The sequence below is a fragment of the Megalobrama amblycephala genome, linkage group LG11 (genome assembly GCF_018812025.1).
Source record: "Megalobrama amblycephala isolate DHTTF-2021 linkage group LG11, ASM1881202v1, whole genome shotgun sequence".
NCBI classification, from domain to species: Eukaryota; Metazoa; Chordata; class Actinopteri; order Cypriniformes; family Xenocyprididae; genus Megalobrama; species Megalobrama amblycephala.
Window position 1 is genome coordinate 3116620 of NC_063054.1, and position 23971 is coordinate 3140590.

General features: G+C 35.6%; 1 protein-coding gene across 8 annotated transcripts in view; it reads right to left on the reverse strand.

The window, feature by feature from the left end:
* Positions 1-23971, reverse strand: part of cdc42bpb (CDC42 binding protein kinase beta (DMPK-like)) — a 98223-nt gene that overhangs the window by 12373 nt on the left and 61879 nt on the right. For 3 of the 8 annotated variants that reach the window (XM_048208335.1, XM_048208333.1, XM_048208338.1), the window contains exons 15-30: positions 23677-23782; positions 23457-23581; positions 21041-21146; positions 15370-15518; positions 14875-14972; positions 14610-14689; positions 13162-13212; positions 10640-10723; positions 10290-10364; positions 8871-8979; positions 8571-8707; positions 8316-8455; positions 6932-7013; positions 6620-6836; positions 4104-4166; positions 3429-4025 (exon numbers count right to left, since the gene is read on the reverse strand). In XM_048208335.1, coding sequence (XP_048064292.1) covers positions 3429-4025; positions 4104-4166; positions 6620-6836; positions 6932-7013; positions 8316-8455; positions 8571-8707; positions 8871-8979; positions 10290-10364; positions 10640-10723; positions 13162-13212; positions 14610-14689; positions 14875-14972; positions 15370-15518; positions 21041-21146; positions 23457-23581; positions 23677-23782 — 2219 coding nt within the window. Of the gene's footprint in view, positions 1-3251; positions 3343-3428; positions 4026-4103; positions 4167-6619; positions 6837-6931; positions 7014-8315; positions 8456-8570; positions 8708-8870; positions 8980-10289; positions 10365-10639; positions 10724-13161; positions 13213-14609; positions 14690-14874; positions 14973-15369; positions 15519-21040; positions 21147-23456; positions 23582-23676; positions 23783-23971 lie in introns of all 8 variants that reach the window. The other 5 variants (XM_048208336.1, XM_048208334.1, XM_048208341.1 and 2 more) reach the window with 4 other exon arrangements.

A 23971-nucleotide genomic window follows, 5' to 3' on the forward strand; every position in this document is an offset into this window, starting at 1 on the left:
GAAACATCTGGGGCCTGATTCTCCAAATATGCCAAGAAATAAAATTATTCTTATGTACTATTTTCTTCTTATTGTCTTAAGGAAAAAATGGTAAGAGTAAGTCATGTTGAAAAGATTTATGAATGATTTTATCTTTTTTAACATTGTTCCTGAGAAAATAAAGGGGGAAAAATCACTGTAAATAACTTAAGCTAAGATAACCTCATACTATAATAGATTGACTGGATTTTTATATATTAAGCATTGGAACACTGTATAATACTAGGTACTAGGGATGTAACTGTACATGTGTTTGTCACGGTTCAGTGCATACAGTCAGATTACAAATACAGTCGATTCACACTCCAATTCAGAAGGGGGCATACGCGGTAATGCAATGCTGTTTGCTAACCGCCACAACAAGAAAAAGCACAGAAGAACAGACAATCTATGCATAGATATGTTTACATGTAATCAGTGCTTTAACCGCAGAAAGACATCAATAAAACAGCTTGAGAATAATATCTCACGTAGCATTGCATTTACCTCAGGCAAGTCATTCAGTGTCCACAGCATGTTAGTTCACTAGAGAAATGAACTCTAGAGGAGCATTTCACTAAATATATACACTATATTAGCTTATATATTCATTATATTTACTTCACCTGTTAGTAATGTCTTCATTAATGTGTTTTAAATTGGTCATGAAAACAAGTTATGACAGTAACTTTGTAAATAATTATAATTCAAAAATGAATTGGAGAAGAAAAATAATTTTATAATTATTTTTAGAAGTTAATGCAAAACCTGCCTTACATGTTTATGTTGATTATTATATCTAAATATAAATAGCAACTGAATTCAATAGTTTGGGCTCTGTTGTTAATTGTAACCTTTAATATTATAGTAATGTGCAAGAAAGGGTTTCCTGTATTATAGTTTACAGGATCAGCTGAGATAGATTTTGTTTTTATCCTTAAGAAAATGTTCATTATAATTGAATTTATAATTGAAGTGATTGATGCAATTTGTTAATAAACTACTGTTTAATGAAAAAGAAGAAAAAAGAAGCAATTTTATGTTTAGTTTTCTCCCCCTGCTGTACTGAAGTCATGTTGTGTACAGTTACACCCCTACTAGGTACATGCAACAATATTGCCCTTATCTGCTCTCTTGACCTTCTTGTTTACTGCTGCACATTTTTTTTCCCACTCACATCCCTAATGGAATTGGCCACAGCTTTCCCACGGCCGCCTCTTAAGGTCTTTGCACACTGAGTCCGAAATATGCATTTTTTTCGTCTTTGTCATCCAAAAAATTCATCACGCGCAGAAACTGTGCACACCGAGTCTGATGCGTATTAATTAATCCATTGCAAAAAAAATTAGCAAGACAATACAAAATGGAGTCTTCAAGCGGTGAGGATGATTTAGTTGTCCTCTCTTCTCAAAAAGAGAAAAAGAAAGGAAATATTGGGTCCATCCAATCCTGAGACTGCGTAGAGAGGAAGGAGAGTTCCACCTCCTTAACAAGGAGCTGCGGGATTATACCGAGCGTTCCAAAGTTTACTTCAGGATGTCAGTGGCTCAGTTTGATGGTTTATTAGCAATACTGGAGTCACATATTAAAAAGACCACCAATATACAGTATATGTACACTTTGTTTGTCATACAGTGCTTTGTGCTGTGAGACGAAGTGGACCAACTTGTCAGACCCCATACTGGATTTTGGCGTTCGCTCGTACGGTGGCTCCGAATTGTGTGCAAAGACCTTTACTTTTCGACACATCAAGGTTCTCGAAAAGAACTTTCTTCTTTGCACTAATTCCCTCAATGAGAACTGCCAGCGTTATAAGAAGGCTAATAATTGAATAATACTGCTGAATGAAATATTTAGCAAATCTCAAAATATATATTGAATTTTCATACAGTACATAATGTTGTGATGCCTAAATTCACTTGTTCATTTAAAATGAGTGATTTTAGTTTATAGTGTTTTTTATTTATTTATTTAGACAGAATATTACAGAATTTTAATATCGGCCAATTAATGGTCCATAAATTGAAAATAATCATTGGCTTATTGGTATCGACAAAAATCATTGGATTGTTACCTGTCATTTAACTCGTAAGCTTATTTTTTAAAATAAACTATTTAGAGCCAATTTTTATTTTTATTTTTTTATGAATTGCAACTAGGGTTGCAAAGGGGCGTAAAGTTTCTGGTAAATTTCCAGAAACTTTCCGGAAACTTTCCACGGGAACTTAGCCTGGGGAATTTTGGAAATATTCCAATTTGGAAACTTAAGAGGAATTTATGGGAATTAATTGGAAATTTTGGGAAATTTATACAGATTTATTATATATATATATATATATATATATATATATATATATATATATATATATATATATATATATATATATATATATATATATATATATATATATATATATAAAATAAATGTATCATATAAAACAAACATAAACATTTTGTTTGGTCATAACATGAAATAACAGTTATTTATTTTTCGCATTCAATTAATTCTAATTTAGTAAATATGTAAATTAAATATATTTTTATTGCAGCAATTGTTATGTGTTATTTATTTTAGTGTCACATGATCCTTCAGAAATCAGTCTAATTTTGCTGATTTGATACTTATTTGTTATTATCATTGTTGGAAACAGTTGTTAGCATGAAGACTGGAGAAATGATGCTGAAAATTCAGCTTTGATCACAGAAATAAATTCTATTTTTTTGTATATCAATTATTATTCCATTATTTTAAATTGTAGTTATGTTTCACAATATTACTGATTTTTCTGTATTTTTGATCAAATGTGCATGTTATGGACTAGGGGAATGCGCAGTGCATGCAGGGGGTGTGGCCTCAATAGCCCTGCAGTAAGTAGTGTGCTGTGTGAGGAATGTGCAGGGTAAAAATTAAACTAAAATTGCATTAAATATGGTTGTTTTAACCAAAATTATGTTGCAAGATGTTTTTTCAACTACATTTAAGTACCCTGTTATAGGCTAACCTGCAATTTTGCAAATTCCCTGTTTATTCCCATTAATTCCCATATATTCCCGTTAATTCCCATGGAAAGTTTCCAGCTTTGAAAATTCCCGGAATTTTGCAACCCTAATTGCAACTGGGAAAAAAAATTCTCTCTCTTTTTTTTTTTTTTTTAAACTAATGATGAATCTGGCCCATGGTTGTTCATTTATTTCTCTTTTAAACCTCCTGTTCTCCTCTTTGTCTTTTCTACCTCCTCCCTGCTTTGCTGTCTCTCCTCTGTTCTTTCCTACTCCTCCCTTCCTCCAAGTCTACACATGAAAAACACTGGAATTTCAGGAGGGCTGAAAACATGAAAACAAACAGCGTTGCTTAGATACTTTCACCAATTATTTCTTACTTCCCACACAAGCTCTTTAAAAACACTTACTGCAGGCAAGTGGTGTGGCGGGCCACATCAGCTCCTGTGTCCGAGAGCGTCGTCCTGTCGCGTCCACATACACTCCCAGCTGACTGAAGCACAGCAGCAGTTCATTCGCTCCCACCTCCATAGCGTGCAGCGCGTCCAGGGGCTGCTGGGCCAAAAAGGCTAGCGAGGGGTCTGCCGGGCTGACCAGACTCACCGGTGACGACTCTCCCTGCATCGCCAGCAGAGCGAAGCCTGACGGGTAACCCACGCACAGCCGATCACGAATAATCCCCAGCCACTGGGCGATACCAGGCGCCTGCACCTCCCACAGCTTGCGGTGATGGGGCTTTGCCCGTGTGATTTCATAGCAGATGACCTGACGCTTCACGCCTGCTAGGAGACACGCTGGGCCGCCAGGCCGTAGGGTACCTATGGTCATCGTCTGGCAGCCTTTAGTTTCGGTCAGCTTGATATCAACACCACCCTCTGCGCCCTCTAGTGCCGCCCAGGGGTATAAATGGACGTGCCGATTACGGCCAGAAAGCAGGGCCACCATCTTCTCTTTGGGGATGAGCTCAATCTGGCAGACTCTTTTACAGTCAGCAGCACGAACAATGACTGAGAAAGGATCATGGGAAATTAGTCAAAGTAAAAATAATGGAAAAGAATTAAAGAAGTAAATCGATGTGCTCATACCATCTCTTGTGATCTCGACTACAAACAGGCCATCTTCTGTTCCCAAAACAATTCGTTCTCGATCTGTAGAGACAATAGCAGGACAGATTGTTTTGTGAAAAGTTTGTTCACCCCAAAAACTAAAATTCTGTTGTCATTTACTCATTCTCAAACTTGTGAGATTTCTGTCCCTCTATTGAAAGTCCATTGCACTTTGTTCATGAAGTTTATTAAACTACTCCCAGGTAAAACGGCTATGAATTGTCATTTTTAATTACTGAAAATACTAATGCTAGATATTAAAGTATTAATACTATTACAAAACAACATTTCCAAATGCACAAATGCAGGGCTTGACATTAACTTTTTTGCTCACAAGTCACTGTGGCTAGTGGTTTTCTAAAGTTACTAGACACTCAGCATTTCACTGGCTACAATTTTGACATCAATACCATAGGGGAAAAGTGCCATATAGATATTTTTAATATTATGTCATAATTTGGCAGCAGGTTTATTAGGCTGCTGTCACTTTAAGACCTGACGCACAGATCCATTATACTGTTACACATGCGTTTTCTTTCTCAACTGTTTACGTTCACTTAAAACAAACTGACTGTGTTTACATGAATACTCGCCCAAGACCGGCATTTTGACATTATTTTGTGTGTGTTTGACTGTTTAAGTGCAATAAGCAGCAATAAAGAACTCAATTTAGTACTGAGAGGCATCTTTATGTGTGCACTTTGTGAGAATAAAATCTGTGGGAATGAGTAAAATTATGCGCAATACACGCAATTAATCCCTGAAACACCAACAATATTCATTTGGAGCAAATGAAACGAGTGAGAGAGGGGAGGAGGGTTTGGTAGGGAAATTTTAAAGTACAAATATTCCATGTAGTCTCTCAGTTATAATAATATGCCATAATTACACAAGAATTAGAAATTAAGGCTGACCGCGACTAATGATTTTTCTAGTCGACTATTATTCATTTAAGCCATTAGTCGAATAATTGCATGCTTATATTTATTAAATTACTTAAATATATACCGAGGAGAATACTAAACCATAATGAGAGTTTAATATATAGGCGCCTATTTTTTCGCAAAGCACCGGCAAAAGTAACAATTATGAATGTGTCGGGAAAAAAATATCAAGGAGACATTTCAATGTTTTATTAATAAACTAGTGAGTTTCTGAGTCAGTGTCGGCTGCAAAGATGAAGTTGACGATGCAGCATCGCCATTATTTATTTTTGATTCGTTTCTGGTTAGTAGACATTTCAAGCTTTCTATAGATATATTTCTCATGTCTGTGAGGCAAGTATACCCTGAGTTTCGGTTATTTTATGTGACGTGCTCCAGTTCAGGGAGACCGAGACGGCAGAAAGCGCATTGTTTGTTTTCTTTATTTTACAAAAGCACAATGTTTTCTTGTTATTGTGAGTTTACACAAATAAAAGTAGACCCATTACAGTTTCGAATGATGTGTTACTCTAATCTGTATGACCAAAAATGATGGATTAGTTTCCACTGTTATCATGAAAAAAGTGATTGCACCACAAGGTTTTTTTTTTTTCCTGTGACTAACCGACTAATAAAATTTTTGGCCGACCAAGCCGCTTCTAGTTGACTAATGATTAGTCAACTATTAGAGGGCAGTCCTTTTAGAAATACTGTTTAAAATAGCTTTAGTAAGATTATAGCATGTCACAGGAACAACTTCTGAAAAGCATTTCAGGTTAATGTCCCAAAAATGTCCTGACTAAAATCATTTTGAGCCAAATAGGGGTAATAAAGGACAAAAAAAAAATAAATAAATAAAAAAAAAAATAAATAAAAGTACATTGACTATGTCACTGAATGTAAACAGCCTCACAAATTCAAATATGTGAAAATTATCATGTGTTCAGAAATGCTCATTCCTCTCTTGAAAATGGGATAAAGTATATTGATTCATTTGAATTAGTAGCAATCCCAGAGATTAACATCCTCGCCTCCCTAAGGGGCCGTTCACACAGAACGCGTCTTTGCGTCTAAAAACGCGAGACGCGGCGCTCAGAAGTGGTTTTAAAAAAGGCGCAGCGTAGAACGCCAGTGTCTCGAGACGCGCTTTTGAGACGTGAGGCAATAACGACAACAACGGAAATAATAGAAATAGGTAAACAGCAGAATTGACAGATACAAGTTTTGACATGGAAAAAAAGAAAATAAGATAATAATGAGCGCCTCCTCCGCCATGTTGCCATTATATAAAACAGTTGTCATGCCAAATCGCAACGCTTGCCCCGCCTCCAAGTTCTTCTGATTGGTCCACTGTTTTGGAACTGACATTGATGAGCTGCGCTGCGTGTAAAAGTTGAAATTAAAATTAAAAACGCGGCGCTCATCTGTGAGGCGCTGCAAAAGACGCGAGACGCGAGCGTAACGGTCATGCACGTCCGTCAAGCGCGTGTTTACATAGAAAAACAACGGGAAAGTAGCGCATTGGAATAGAAAAACGCGTTCTGTGTGAACGGCCCCTAACACTGTACTGACCTACGATGGCGGCAGAGAGTGTAGTTTTGATGGCAGGCAGGCTGCTGTCGTAGGCCTCGTGCAGGACATGCACCACACGGTTCTTCAGGCGGTTCTTGGCCAGGATGTTCTGCAGGCCCTCTAGGATGCCCACCCACTTCCTCTTCTCTGCCTCACTCTCGGCTAACACCAGCAGAGGCACCGGCCGGATTGGGGAGTTCAGAGTGGATGATGATACCTGCACGGTTCAGGGCAAATATTGATTATTATCGTGAGGCATGACTAAACATAGCAATGCAGCATTTAAAGAAAAGGACACATTTCAGAGCGTACCCGGAATATGCAGGGAATGTCTTTACGACTGGCATGGATCACATCAGATGCCAAAACAGAGCTTACAGAGAACTCCTCGTCTCTGTGAGGACAAGAAACAAACACTGTCACACAAATGAAAAATATTACTTGATATTTCCAAGTTTTGTAATAATGTCAGATAATATCCTTTATTTGCACTACTGTTGGGGTCAGTATGTTTTTTATTTAAAGAAATGAATACTGTGATCAAAAGAGACATTAAAGGCATTTATAATGTTAAAAACATTTCAATTTAAAATAAATGCTGTTCTTCTGAACTTTCTATTCAAAGAATCCTGAAAAAAAAAAAAAAAAGTATCACAAAAAATTATTTCTTTTTCAGGATCATCTGACTCTGAAGACTGGAACAATAAAAAAACATCCTTTAATCTCCCCCAAAAAATTACATTAACACATTCAAGTCACACAAACATTATCACAATGTGACTGAGATGACATTTCTGAAATGTATTATGTCATAACTAATAATCATTCAGCAGTCATGTGCTTACTCATAAAAATCATGAGCAAAAGGTTTATACCTATTAATAGAGTACTATATTAATAGACTGTTTGCTAGGAATAGACATTTTAGATATACAAGTTCATGTTTTTGAAGGAGTCTCTTATGCTCATTACCAAGGCTGCATTTATTTGACCAAAAATCGAATTAAAACTGGGGGAAAACAATGCGAAATATTAAAATTTACCGTTTGAAAACAGTTGTGGTGTTTAATATTTTTGTGGAAACTGTGATGCATTTTTTTCCAGGATTCTTTGATGAATAGAAAAGTTCAAAAGAAAGGTATTTTTTTTAAAGAAATCTTTTGTAACAATGTAAAAGTCTGATTTTTGGGAGAAAAAAGTTTGGGGTCAGTAGGTTTTTTTTTGTTTGTTTTCTTTAAAATAAATTAATACTTTTATTCATGTTTTTAAATTGATCAAAAGTGACATTAAAGGCATTTATAATGTTCCAAAAGATTTATATTTCAAATAAATGCAGTTCTTTTGAACTTTATTCATCAAAGAATCCTGAAAAAAAATTATTTCTTCTTCAGGAGAATCTGACTCTGAAGACTGGAACAATAGCTTCAAAAAATTCAGCTTCGCCATCACAGGAATAACATTACATTTTAAAATATATTAAAATAGAAAACAGTTCATTTAAATGGCAATAATATTACACTATTTTTGATTTTACTGTATTTTTGATCCAATAAATGCAGCTTTAGTGAGCAAGAGACTTCTTTCAAATATCTTACCGACTTACCGATATTTTTTGAATAGTACTGTAGCAGATCACTACATTATTCACTGACTGTGTGTTAAGTACATTTGATCTGAGAACGTGACTAATCCTGACCTCAAGTCGAGGACCTGACTGGCCGCCACGACAGGCTGAGTGGACTTCCCTTCGGGCACCTCATAGAGGAAGAGCTTACAGTCACACACGACAGCATAAGCCCTCTGCCAGCCCTTCTTCACTCCTGTGGGCTTCGGGATCTGAAAGAGCAGCAAGGCAATTTAAGGTACTGGATGGCGTTTAGTATGAAATAAAAGTTCAATGCAATTAGTAAAAATAAGTGACCAGAAATTTTTACTACATTATCATTCTCACCCTGACAAAACCTTTGTAGGCTGTGCCAATGCCCCTTTGCACATCAATACCCAGAGGCCTCTTGGCTTGCTCTGGAGGAATGGGGCAAACCTGGGGCGCGTTGTCTTTACAAGACACGTGACAGATGAAAGAGCATACTAAAAGAGATACAGTGAGGGAGAGAGAGAATTACCAAACGTTCACACACGTGACTTGCTTTCTTTCACTGACAAGTGAAACTTGCATATAAATATTTCATCTTAGATCAAAATCTCATTATCACACTGTCTCTGATCTTTTTATCATTAACACTCAGCTCACCTTCGCAGGCGTAGCCTTGTCGGATCTGGCCCACCATCAGTGAGGTACAGTGAGTGCACTGGGTCGGGCTGGAGAAGGTCTTGATGCTCAACTGATGAGCTTTAGGCTGCTGACACAAACAAAATATTAACAGTCAGAGCAATGTAGAGCCAATGCTGAGAAGCCAATAAGAAAATACTGACAAACTAAAGCTGGGGTCTCCAAACTTTTTTTTTTTTTAAAGGGGGCAAGTTTCATTCCACTTTTGGTGCATTTAACATTTCTCATAAGCAACCAAAATGGCAGTGCTGATCAGTTATCAAATTTTGTTTCACTCACAGTTTAGTCCAAAGTATACTTCACTTTTTACGCGTCAGCGTACAGTGTGTGTGACGTGAATTTCGTCATCGGAAGAGTACACGCACCACCAAATTTTTGTAAAAATGCATGTGTGGTCGCATTTTTTTTTGCAGTAATTAGTTTATCCACAAGGTGGCAATCGTGCTCTGTGGGCGTGGATTCACAAGGTAGACGAAGAAAGACTGCATAAACAGAACAGACCAGTGTCATAAGAAATCAAGTCCCCCCCAGGAATCGGGTCTCCTTTAGGACCCAGGAGGTAATGCCTGATCAAATGTTGTTATCGTGATGTCTTGACTTAATTATAGCCCATTTCACTATTGTATGATGTTTATTACATTAAGTGCAAAAAACATACCTAACGTAATATAAGCTAAGCTAGCAGGCTAATTGGTATGCTATGCTAGTACATAAGCTAACTAAAAAAAAACAAACAGTAAAAATGAGAGATGCTTGATTTCACAACCTATAGCTACTAGTATATGAACCATGTAATTTAAAATACATTAATGGTCATTATAATGCATTTTAAATTATATAAATCACAAAATGATTTCGCAGGAATTATAATCGAACACTAAAAATACTACCCATTAAAAGTGCATTGAACCAATGGGATCCTAAAGGAGACCCGATTCCTGGGGGCGACTCGATTTCTTATGACACCAGAACACATGCAAGCTACAGCGACAATGGAGGCCTACATAGACGAGAGATTGTGTGAAGAGGTTAAAGTATTCTCATTTGTACAACTCTAGCATGAAAGAATACAAAGATGTTTACATGGGTTGTAACTCGTGGCGAGAGATATCCCTGTATACGCGTACGAGTCAAATAAAGTATACTTTGCAAGGCTAGGTAAGTATACTTTCTCCTTTAACTGCTACACCTGGCCTAAAATCTAGAGCTGTAACCTTGTGTTGACACTATGAAATTGCATGATTTGTGGGCCACATATGATGCATTTTAACAGACAAGCTGCGGGCCGTTTATAAATTCATCCCTGGGCCGGATTTTGGACACCCTTGGAGTAAAGGAACAGGCTAATGATGAGTCAGACACATCATATGATGGTTTTACCTTTGGCGCACTGAGAGTGGGCTGATACATTGGAGAAGGTGTAGCAGGGGTGGTCGCTTGAGACTTGACTGGTTCCTAAATGATTAAAACAATTCCATAAATAATAATATAAGTGATTTTCTGTCACATATACATTACATTATATATATATAAAAAAAATGCTTAATAACAAAACATGTATATTTGTGTACTTATTTTTTTGTTTCAAGGAGACCATACATCATTTTCTATTTTTTAAAGCTTCGTCCTATCCATTACTATTCAGGAAATTACTCAATCAATGACCAATGTATCAGACAGGAAGTCGGACAGCGGCAGAATGTAATAGGAAGTGTTAGGTGGACACTCACATCCTGTTCTGAAACCACTGATGGGGAGGAAGAGGGAATGTCCGTCTTCTGGGGTGTGGCGTCCACATCACCGACGGAGCTTGTCTGAGGGAAAAGACCACATTTGTTTGAAAGCTCAAAATGAGTATGCATCATTCGCTGAGGGTCATTTTTATTCCATCTACATGGCATGATTACGGTCAGCAGATGTGGTCAAAAGCTTTACAAACATCACTTAAGTTCCCCAAAAAGCTAAATTAACACATTCAAGTCACGCAAACATTATCACAATCTGGCTGAGATGACATTTGTGAAATGTATTATGTCATAACTAATAATCATTCAGCAGTCATGTGCTTATACCTATTAATAGAATATTTTTGCTAGGAACAGATATTTTACAAGTTTGTTTTTGAAAAAAAAAAAAAAAAAAAAAAAGTCTTTTATGCTCACCAAGGCTGCATTTATTTGACCAAAATTCTAATTAAAACTGAAAAAACAAAAACATTGTGAAATATTACAATTTACAGTTTGAAAACAGTTGTTCTGTTTAACATTTTTGTATTTTTTTTCCAGGATTCTTTAATGAATAAAAAAGTTCAAAAGAATGCATTTTTTATAGAAATCTTCTGAAACAATGTAAAAAATTAATTTCATGCATCCTGGCTGAATAAAAGTATTACTTTCTTTAAAAAAAATTCTTACTGACCCCAAACTTTCAAATGTATAAATTATATATAAATATATATAATGATTATGCATTTAAGTCTTTCATTTTTATGTTAAAGCAATCAGCAATAAGCAAACAAACACCTATAATTCAACTTAAGATGCATTTGTAAACACTAAAGCACCATCTTTGACTAACATTGTAAATATTCCCCAAAATTAAACAAAAACAATACTTACCAAGCACTTCTAAACAAAAGATACTGATATGGTCTTTTGGTGTGTGCACACCAATAGCGAATATTCGCATTGCGTCACTCACTCTAGATTACTCGCGGGATCACTTGTTTTTCACGTCACTCATGCGAATATAATTTTTACTCCAGTAAAAGTCACGTTGCCGGGGGGGTTTGGGGGTTTGAATCCACATTTTTGGCAGGGTTCCCTTGGTAAAATTTGCATTCCAGGGGCTAAATATCACGTTAGTAGGGTCCCTTCAACCCGCAGACATGAAAAACAACCCACGGCAACAATTGCTTCCAGTTGAAAGTAGCTAAAACTGTTCGCTAAATGTCGCTAGATGATGTCATACTGGCGAGTCCACTGATCTATATTAATATAAAGTGGGCGAGTCATGGAATCTAGATAAGGTTTATCCAAGAATTTGCTAGATTTGTCGCTAGGCTTTTGAAAAAAAAGTCTCAAAAGGGAGGGGGGAAGTCACTAAATCTAACGACAAAATCGCTAAATTGGCAGTACAGGTGATAAAGTAGATCAAATTCCACGGGAAAACCTCTCCTGGAACTGTGCATGGCTGCTTCCAGCACTAATTGATGATGGGACATGTCAATAAGCTCTTTGCTGATTGGCTTGCGAGACAACGTGTCATGTGAATTTCCCGCTCAAGTTTAAATTTTTCACGCGGAAGATGTGATTGAGGGGAATTTGGCAAATCACGTCGCCTAAGTCGTATCATTTACATCGCCTACCGTGAATTCTCGTCTATTAGTGTCGTTGCATTGACTCTGTATGTAATCTACTAGAGCAAATAATTAAATTCACTTTTGGTGTGCACACACTATGACTGTATCTATGCAACATTTGAATACACAACAGTGTCAATTAAGAGTGATACAGAATTTTAGGTTGCAAAAAGACTGGTAGGTAATTAAAATCATCAAATTAATTGACATCACACTTTTTCCTCAGAGAATTACTGTCATATTCAATTAGCTTACAAGCACATACTCACCATCACCTCCAATATTGGTAAGTTATAAGTAATTGTGAAACACCCCGCACAATTTAATCATCTTTCATCATTTTATTTCATCCAATTTATTTTACGGCTGGTTGGCTCAGTCATTTCAATCTAAATTATGGATGTTTATTGTCCTAGCAGGCTCTAAGGGTTAACTAACAGCTTAGTGCATTTGCAGACTTGACGAATGGAGAGTGACGTTATTCACATTAGCCGTTTAAGAGGTTAGAAGGCAGTTGGGAGGTGGTTAATACTAATTGCTGGATGCTAATTGTGAGTCTCTAACCTTTAGCACCTACAATTACACTGAATTGGATCTAGGGTCTGATTGCAATATGGCAGAGGAACGCGGTCAGCAGACAAAATATATTAAGGGCATGCTGGTTAGGTTGAATGTAAGTTGTATAGTCACTAATGTCTGGCCTTAAATGGTGAATCAGGCATTATTAACATAAGTAAAGTGAGCGTTGTTTTATTTTGACAAAACACAAGAGGAATTACAGTATGAACTTCTTGACCATCAATAAAACTTTTGAGATACTTTGTCTGCTGACAGATCACTCCGGCCGAGGTTAAAGGTCACAGAGGGAGGAGCTTTGTTTAGCAAACTTACTTCATCCCAAAATGCAAGCAGAGAAGATGCGGATGAGGAGGAGACAGAGTCCTTTTTTTGAGGGGGACAAAAATAAGATGACAAGTGACACAGCTTTTGTCTTTATGAACTTACTTTCACTTTAGGCCTTTTCCCTACAATCGCATGAGTCTCAAAATCATCGGTAGACCTGATCCCTACTTTAAAGTGACACAGTAGGGCTCCTCTCACAGCCTCAGTATGGAAACAGTTTTGCAAAACTGAAAGACAGGAATCAGTCTTGCAAAACTTTCAGCTCTACTTAGGCAATCAAAGCAGGATGAGTCATCTGGCCAAAAGTAGAAATACAGCGGTTACCCTGGTTACCACTGTATACCAAGCAGTCCTGTGCTAATAAACACCATTTTTTAGGCATTACACGGAGGTAGGATAAAAGAAAATGCCATCAATACTTTTCTGAAGACAATCAGGAAAGAGGGGAATGGAATCGGCAAAAGACCTTGAGCCAAAAATTGGCGTAGTTGTGCTGCACATGAGGCTATCGGCTCTGACTGCAATCATATATGTTTTACAAACATACATGGGGGTAACGCATTACAAGTTATGCAATCAGATTACTTTTTCAAGTAACAAGTAACATTACTTTTAAATTTACAACAAAATTTAAAAAGTTTCTTTTTCAAATAAGTAACGCATATTACTTTTTCTTATTTATTGACTGACAGATCTCCTGTCCCGTATGTTGACAGAAATTGGAAGTTAGTGCAGAGGCGTTGTGTAAACATGATGGTTATTGTAGTTCTAGACTAATCATACCAATAAGCAAAAATGACTTTAGATAAACATTAAATTTGTTTGTTTGTTTTTTTTTTTTTATTGCTGAAGTAAGAGTGTTAAACTTTATTCTCCTGCATCCGATTCTTCTGCAATCCAGAATGGCAGCACAGCTGAAAGGTTTGTTTGATCTGCGCCCCTATACTGTACAGATGTGAATTTGCATTTCCTTCAGCCTGAGACTTATTCGTTTCACTTTTGGTGTGAAAGGGCCTCTACATTTGCCAAAAATAGAACAATTGTTTGTTTTTTCTGTATTAAAATACAAACAAACAAGCCCAGCCAGGTGAGAAAAAAAATAACGCAAAAGTAATATAATGCATTGGTAATGCAATTAGTTACTTTTTTTGCGAGTAACACAATATTGTAATGCATTACTGTGAATGGCCTATGTGAAATGTGTAAGACTGCAGATTCCCGAGGTGAATCAGGGATCCATGTGCTACACATTCACAAACATGTACACTCCAGTATTTCTGTCTAGCTACTACAGATGTCATCTCGTCGTTTGATCAACAATCAGGTCTCTGATGTTCTGAGGCCGGAGGTCATTAGGATGATGAAATGAACAGAGGGAGGCTTGTTATGGCATGTAACGCAGTAGCAGATGGACAGATACTATCAGAAACACTCACTCTGAACGTCAGGTCATGGGCGAGGGGAGAGGTATTGAAGTACTCAAAGATGGAGTCTTGGAAGTCTGGAAGTTTCAGGCCTACAGTTATATAAAAAAATAAAAATATGGTTAGGACCAATTGGTAGTTTCAAATAATAGAACAATCCATTAATTTAACAATCAGCCGCATTTATAAAAGGTTCCCTTCAGATGTTCCTTCAAAAGGACATAATATGCTCATGGTCTATTAAGGGTGAAGTCATAACGTGTATCAGCATTTTCACCTTTGTCTGTTCGTGAGCGGCTCTCCTCCATCTCTTTCTTCATGTTCTCGAGCTGCTCCTCCAACTCTCTGTTCTTGGCCTCTGTGTCCTTCACTTTGCTGTAGGCGAGGGAGTCAAAAAAGTAAGGCTACGACAAAAAGCTAGATCAGGGGTCTGCAACCTATGGCACATGTGTTAAGTTTAGGTGTAGGATTAAGGGATGTAGAATATGGTAATGCAGAATTCAGGCATTAATATGTGCTTTATAAGTACCAATAAACAGCCAACATCCTAGTAATAAGCAACTAGTTAATAGTGAGAATTGGGCCCTAAACTAAAGTGTTACCGGAAATATGTTTTTGTGTATTTATACACAGTGATTAACTCAGAAACTTGTAATGTGTATCCTCTTGTATTGTGCACATAAGACTGAATCAGTAAAACAGAAGCAGAGTCTTTGAACATCAATCTAAATAAATGAAAAGGCTGCTGCTTATAGCAGAATCGAAGACTGACCTCTCGAAAGAGATGTTGGCAGCTTTAACTTTGCGCAGCTCATCCTGAACCAGTTGCTTGGCCCGGATTTCAGCTTCCAAGGCCGACTGCAGCTCCAGACGGGCAGACATGTCCAACTTCTGACTGCGGCGCACCTTCCACAAAGGATCCTGCCAAGAAATGGAGATGCAAGTTTTGAAAATAAGTCAGAGAAAGTACACCAAATCATGACACGGTCGCCCTTAAAACAACATTCACGATCAATTGGCTGCTGGGTTTTTAATTTGAAGCCGTTATTACTTAACTTAACCCTTTAAGCCCTGAAGGCATTTTTAGAGTTGTTTTTTCTAAATGACAAAAGTAAAGACTCATAACTCCAAAAATATAGCAAGAAGTGTCAAAAGGTTGGTATTGTTTGATTGAAAACTTTTAAAAAAAATTTTTGGTGAAGTTCCCCTACATGTGAGCTACATCTAGATCAAATTTTGTGGTGATAGCATAAAGTAATCAAAAGTTACAGCATTAGGAATCATGGACATTTATAAAATCGCTCCTCCATGAGGAATTTCTCGTGATCAACGCAAGGGATAATGTTGATTTTGGACTCATTTCAATTGGGAAGTAATAATGTGCCATTTTCTACGATCTATGCATGTTTCATGAAGTTATAAGAGAAAATGCATGTGAAAGCTACATCTGATTTTAGTTAGCACCTTTGTGCCTGTGGAGTTTTGTGTGTCGTAACTCTGTGAGGAATATCTCATGATCTTCGCATTGGATTATGTTGACTCATTTTAATAGTGAGAATCTACTGTAAATAATGATGTGCCATTTTCCACAATGTTTCATGAAGTTACAAGCAAAAACGTGGCACAAATGCAGCATCCGTATGTTAGTTTGGTCTTGCGGAGCTTCACGTACAAGTTTAGTCAAAGCCCAAAACAATTATGCTTCTTGTAATCTACTCAGTGAGACCTTTCAAATGACATATGACACATGACACACTGCAGTACATTGTACAAAAAAGTATTTCATAAATTATGATTAAAAAAAAACAAAAAATGTATCAGTAAATAACTCGCGCTACTTAGGAGTTTTTTGTAGCTCGGTAGCGCCCTCGGGTGGGCGATTTAGAGGGACTACTTAGCACTCGTTAAGAGTTCATCAAAATGATTGGATGCATTAAAGCTGAGTTTCTATGCTTTAAAATACATATTTTGTGTTATTCTTGTCAGTGGTTGCTTAGTAATTTGATTATGAAGTTTTCTTCGGGCTTAAAGGGTTAAAGACAGGGTTAAAGAAGAACGTCCGTGGTTGTCTTTAACAGCTAGGCACCATAAAATATTGTTTCTACGGTGTCAAAAAGCAGTGCAATGAAGTGGTTATTCAATATCACAAAACAAGATGCTTTCCCGTTTGCATTACAAAAGCAGCATGCATGGAAAAAATGCATGCCCAACAGACTACACCACATAACATAGATATCGTAAATCCTCTAGCACACGAACGAAATCCCTTAAGATGCATTTCCCATAAATCCGATTGGCTCATGAGGGCTTATCTTAGATCTCCAACGGTTTAATAGCTATTGATCTCAGCTGTCACCAAGGCTCCACTATACACACGTGTGGCTACAAGACAACATTTGTCTCCATGACCTATGAGGTGACTAGACAGTAATTTACAAAAAAGAGACAGTGAACGGCTGGAGGACAGCTGAATATTGTGGAATGAAAGAAGAGGATTACATCCATTTCATTGATTAAACAGATGAAGTGACTGCGGCTCATGTGCGAGCTCCCACGGCTGATGGGAAGTGAGAGGCAGTGAAGGGCGTTCATGGGAGTGTTCCTGGCAGAACTCATCAGCTTTACATTAGAGCTGCGGATATTTTCTCTCAAAAAAATGCTCACGATTAGGCGTAATGCTGCGGCACTCGCTCTTTTGTCCAAGCTTATCGAGTTAATGACTTCTCAGCGCCACTGATTTGATGTCATCCAATAGCGTGCAAGCGGAAGGTTAAGGGTATACACACTTGACCTCATAAGAACAATGGAGGCAAGCTTATCCGAAATGTTTTCCATGTTTTGTGAATTATGATCGGTAATGAGGAGAGCTGATGCAGCATTTCCATTCATCTGCCCTCTGAAATTGTAGCTGTAAAAAAAATGTGCTATTCATAACCCTGATAGTTTTAGAAATTATTAAGTAAACTAGACAGATGAATGACAGATTGATTGGCCAACAGCCAAGAGAACAATCTTGTGCTCCGCCTTCTTTCTGGAGCTGCTCCACACTGATTGGAGGTTTGATGGATAAACTCACCCGCTTGGTGACCCGAGGTGCCACCACTGACCTCTGGGTTGGGATGCTTACTCCAGGGCCTTGCTGATATAGTAATTGAAGTTTACACAAAAAAATATAATACATTCTTAACAAATCTATATATAAAGTTTTAGAATAAATATGTATTTTTAATATAATACTCACAAATATTTAACAAAATACATTTTTGTTAGTGATGTCAAATCGATTAATGTGTGTGTGTGTGTGTGTGTGTGTGTGTGTGTGTGTGTGTGTGTGTGTGTGTATGTGTATGTATATATATATATATATATATATATATATATATATATATATATATATATATATATATATATATATATATATATATATATATATATATATATATATATATATATATATATATATATATATATATCATACACACATACAGTACAGTTCAAAAGTTTGGAACCACTAAGATGTTTAATGTCTTTAAAAGAAGTTTTGTCTGCTCACCAAGGCTACATTTATTTAATTAAAAATACAGTAAAAAACAGTAATATTGTGAAATATTATTACAATTTAAAATAACTGTTTTCTATTTGAATATATTTCACAAAGTAATTTATTCCTGTGATGGCAAAGCTGAATTTTCAGCATCATCACTCCAGTCTTCAGTGTCACATGATCCTTCAGAAATCATTCTAATATGCTGATCTGCTGCTCAAGAAACATTTAATGTGTACAATTGTACAAAATATTTGTGTACAATATTTTTTTTTAAGGGTTATTTGATGAATAGAAAGTTCAAAAGAACAGTGTTTATCTGAAATCTAATCTTTTGTAACATTACTGCCACTTTTGATTGATTTAATGCATCCTTGCTGAATAAAAGTATTAATTTCTTAAATTTCTTTTCAAAAAAATAAAAATAAAAATTCTTACTGACCCCAAACTTTTGAACGGTAGTGTATAATGCTACAGAAGCTTTGTATTTCAGATAAATGCTGTTCTTTTGAACTTTCTATTCATCAAGGAATCCTAAAAAAAAAGTACACAACTGTTTTCAACATTGAAAATAATCATAAATGTTTATTGAGCAGCAAATCAGCATATTAGAATGATTTCTGAAGGATCATGTGACACTGAAGACTGGAGTAACGATGCTGAAAATTCAGCTTTGCATCACAGGAATAAATTACTTTGTCAAATATATTTAAATAGTACACAGTTATTTTAAATTGTAATAATATTTCACAATATTACTGTTTTTTACTGTATTTTTAATTAAATAAATGTAGCCTTGGTGAGCAGACGAAACTTCTTTTAAAAACATTAAAAATCTTAGTGGTTCCAAACTTTTGGACTGTATATATATATATATATATATATATATATATATATATATATATATATATATATATATATATATATATATATATATATATATATATATATATATATATATATATATATATATATATATATATATGTGTGTGTGTGTGTGTGTGTGTGTGTGTGTGTGTGTGTGTGTGTGTATTATGTATATGCTATCAAACATGATCGATTAGTTTGTTTACATATTAGTTTGTTTACAAGTGTGTACTGTGTATATTTATTATGTATATATAAATACACACACACACACATGTATATATTTAACCAAAAAATATCATATTTATATATAAAATATTTATATTTCTATATCATATAAATTATATATAAATATAAATATACATGTAAAGATTTCTTAAATAAATAGATGTATATGTGTATTTATATATACATAATAAATACACATAGTACATATATGTAAACAAACTATTATTTTGGATGCGATTAATCACAATTAATCGTTTGACAGCACAAATATATATGCATATGCATTTATGTATACATATGTGTATGTATATACATGCAGACATATATAATACTGTATATATATATATATATATATATATATATATATATATATATATATATATATATATATATATATATATATATATATATATATATATATTATTTTAGATGTAATTAATCGATTTGACAACACTATCTATCTATAACATTCAAAAGTTTAGGGTCAGTAAGATTTTTTTTATGTTTTTGAAAGAAGTCTCTTCTGCTCACCAAAGCTGCATTTATTTGAATAAAAAAAATACAGTAATATTGTGAAATATTATTATAATTTAAAATGTTCTTTTCTACTTTAATATATTTTAAACTGTAATTTATTCCTGTGATCAAAGCTGAATTTTTAGCATCATTACTCCAGTCTTCAGTGTCACATGATCCTTCAGAAAACATTCTAACACGATGATTTATTATCAATGTTGGAAACAGTTGTGCTGCTTTTTTTTTTTTTTTATGGAAACCGTGACCTTTTTTCAGGATTCTCTGATGAATAGAATAGCATTTATTTGAAATGGAAACCTTTTGCAACATTATAAACGTTTTTATAGTCACTTTTGATCAATTTAATGCATCCATGCTGAATAAAAGATTTATTTTCTTTCAAAAACATTTTACTGACCACAAATTTTTGAATGGTACTGTATTTTAAATATATATATAATATATAAAACTGAACAGCCTATTAATTACATTCCTTAAGAGACATTTGAGCAAGTATGAAGTAATGTCAAGTCATATTTTAACAAGAAATGTCTGAATTTTGTTTACAGAAATTATATTTAAAAATCAGCAAAACCACAACATGGCATTTTAATGAATTCAATCTGAGATTTTTTTGAGCTCTATGACCCAAACACAGAAAGTTTACGGCATACTTCACCAATTGCCAAACTCTATTGCCTTACACTTGTACCATATCCTGTAGCAACCCTGCAATTAAGCCAATTAGTTCAATTTGAGAATAAGCAACGTTGACCGCATCTTTGGACGATGGCTTCAACCCAAACCTTCGGGGCTGCAAATCAATAGCCGTCATCAGCAGATACCAATATGGCAATAAACAGCACGTTCAAGAGGGAGAGGCACTCATGCCAATCTCCTACAGTCTATCCTTAACCTCCTTAGAAAAGGATATTAAATCAAATGTGACCTCCATCACCTACAACACTAACATGTCACTTCCCTTCAATCAATTTCCATTAGATTTGCTATTTAAAGCAAATCTAATGTTACTGTGCTACGGCTCAAAGGAGTTAGAGAGAGCTTTCCACTCTCTGACAAAATTAGAAGTCTCGCTCTCATCACAGATGCCCTATATATCCCTATGAACTAAAAACTGGAGCATAACACCAGATCAGCTGTTTAACAAAGTTCAGAGGTGAAAGCCTGATATAGTATCGGCGCTGATACCTCAAATCAATCTTCAGTTTTATCCTCAGATCACAAAGTAACTTCCCTTCTATTCATTTCGAATGAAAGAGATGTTTACCAGAGTTCTGGATCCCAGACTGGAGCTTCGCAGAGACTCCAACTCTTCCGTCATCTTGGAGGCCAGAGCCTGAAGGTAGCCACGTGCATCTTTCTCGTCGCTCACCCTACAACACACACACAGATTCAGCAATTTAACTGCTATGTCACCAAACCAAAACTTCCATTTCATTGCACAGTTCACCCTAAAATTCTATTTTAACTCTCTGGTCCTCTTCGTTTAGGGGTCACAATTGGCTCCTTCACAGTAACAAATGACAACAAAAATGTCATTTTTTTGTTTTTCAGGAAAACCAATGTAATATATTTTCGTTTAATAATATTTTTTGATTATCATTTAAAATTTTGGGAGTATTTTATGATACTATGCAATATTTATACAATTTTTATTAGCTATTTTTCCCCATTAAAAATAATACACAATATTTTTTCTAATATATTTTAAAATTAATTTTCAATTAAAGTAGTATTCCATGTGACAGGGCATTTAAAATTAAAAATTTTCAAGGTAGATTAGTACCATCTGGTGGGAGGAAAACTTATGTAATGCCACGGTGTAACCACTATATTCCTATATAGTTCGATATAAAGTGGCTTATAAATGATCTTGTGTTTTTAGACAAATATTTTTATAAAGTTGTGGGTTTGCATTTATACTTAAACATTCTCAAAGACAAGGTTTTGTCAAGGTTTAGATTTTTTTTTTAGTTTGAAATGTTGATTTGAAGTGTCGGTTTTTGCATTAATTTTACTACAGGGTATGTTAACGGGTATGTTTTATCACAGCTTAAAGATGCCATCGAATGATACAAGATGTAATATAAGTCTAAGGTGTCCCCTGAATGTGTCTGAACTTTCAGCTCAAAATACCCCATAGATTTTTTTTTATTAATTTTTTTAACTGCCTATTTTGGGGGATAATTAGAAATGCGCCGATTCATGCTGCGGCCCCTTTAAATGCTCGTGCTCTCCGCCCACGGAGCTTGCGCTTGCCATAAACAGTGCATAAACAAAGTTCACACAGCTAAAATAACCCTCAAAATGGATCTTTACAAAGTGTTCGTCATGCATGCGTCGGATTATGTGAGTACTGTATTTATTTGGATGTTTACATTTGATTCTGAATGAGTTTGAGGTTTTGCTCCGTGGCTAACGGCTAATGCTACACTGTTGGAGAGATTTATAAAGAATGAAGTTGTGTTTATGAATTATACAGACTGCAAGTGTTTAAAAATGAAAATAACGGCTCTTGTGTCCGTGAATACAGTAAGAAACGATGGTAACTTTAACCACATTTAACAGTACATTAGCAACATGCTAACAAAACATTTAGAAAGACAATTTACAAATATCACTAAAAATATCATGTTATCATGGATCATGTCAGTCATTATTGCTCCATCTGCCATTTTTCGCTATTATTCTTGCTTGCTTACCTAGTCTGATGATTCGGCTGTGCACAGATCCAGATGTTAATACTGGCTGCCCTTGTGTAATGCCTTGAACATGGGCTGGCATATGCAAATATTGGGGGCGTACATATTAATGATCCCGACTGTTACGTAACAGTCGGTGTTATGTTGAGATTCGCCTGTTCTTCAGAGGTCTTTTAAACAAATGAGATTTATATAAAGAGGAGGAAACAATGGAGTTTGAGACTCACTGTATGTCATTTCCATGTACTGAACTCTTGTTATTTAACTATGCCAATATAAATTCAATTTTTAATTCTAGGGCACCTTTAATAAATCTGGATCTGATCTGATTTCAACCTCTTATTTGAGTCTTTTTGCTCAGTTTTACCATATTGTTACAGCCAAACCGGTTCATTTGTGCATGTGTCTATGAGTGTGTGTTTGAGTAGGTGTGTCTGTTTTGTACTTTCGATGTTTTAGAGTGTAACCTCTTCCTGGCTGTTCATTTTTTTTTTTTTTTTTTACTGCTTTGTGGCTGAATAATTAATTTTATTATTTTACACACTTGCAAAAATGTGCTCTTTGTTATAGTTGTGCTAGTTTATATATATATATATGTGGGGGGAGGGGGTATGGGTGGGGGTGTCTTTTACACTCTTGACATTTTAGAGTGTCACCCCTTCATTGCTGTGCACTTTTTTCTGCACAGTGGCTAATTTGTATTAGGATTCTCTGTGTTTGCATATTTTTTTGTATTTCCCATTTATTTCCTATGTCAGTCATTTTTGACCACGAAGGAGCCAAGTGTGACTTTTTTTCGACCCTTTAACATATCAAATCATGTCCATGATTTCTTTGTGTGTTCACATAGCTAATGCGACAAAAGTCACCAAGTATCGTCCCAACGTAAAAAATTTCAGCCGAAGAAGACCAGAGGGTTAAGATATTTTTCGCTGACAACAAATGGTTCATAAACACCGTGTAGATTATAGATTATCTCACCATTGGATAATCTCAGCAATCTGTGCTTCCCAGTGTGCTACACTCTCTTTCTTCGATGCTAGATCCTGGAGCTCATCCTCCAGCTGCCTGTTCTGAGCCGTCAGCTTGTCCACAAAAGTGCAGAGCTGCAGGGAAGGAGATTTCAGGATCAGTGTCAAGTTCTGAATATTACACCTGATACTCAATGTGGTCACTTGTCACGTGAAATATGGTTTCCTACCCGGTCAGTTTCTGCAGTGAGTTTACGGTTTTCATCACTCAGGAGGTTGCGTTCACGTTCATACTTCTCCTTCAGAGCACCCATGGCCTCGTCCATCTCGGTTTGCCTGTGGATACAGAACGGGACTAGAATTAGTGATTGATTTGAGTTTTTTTTTGTAATGGCTGATGACAGGATTGCATAGAAAACTAAATTGTTATATTATTAAAAGTTTTAACATAACATAACATAACATAACATAACATAACATAACATAACATAACATAACATAACATAACATAACATAACATAACAT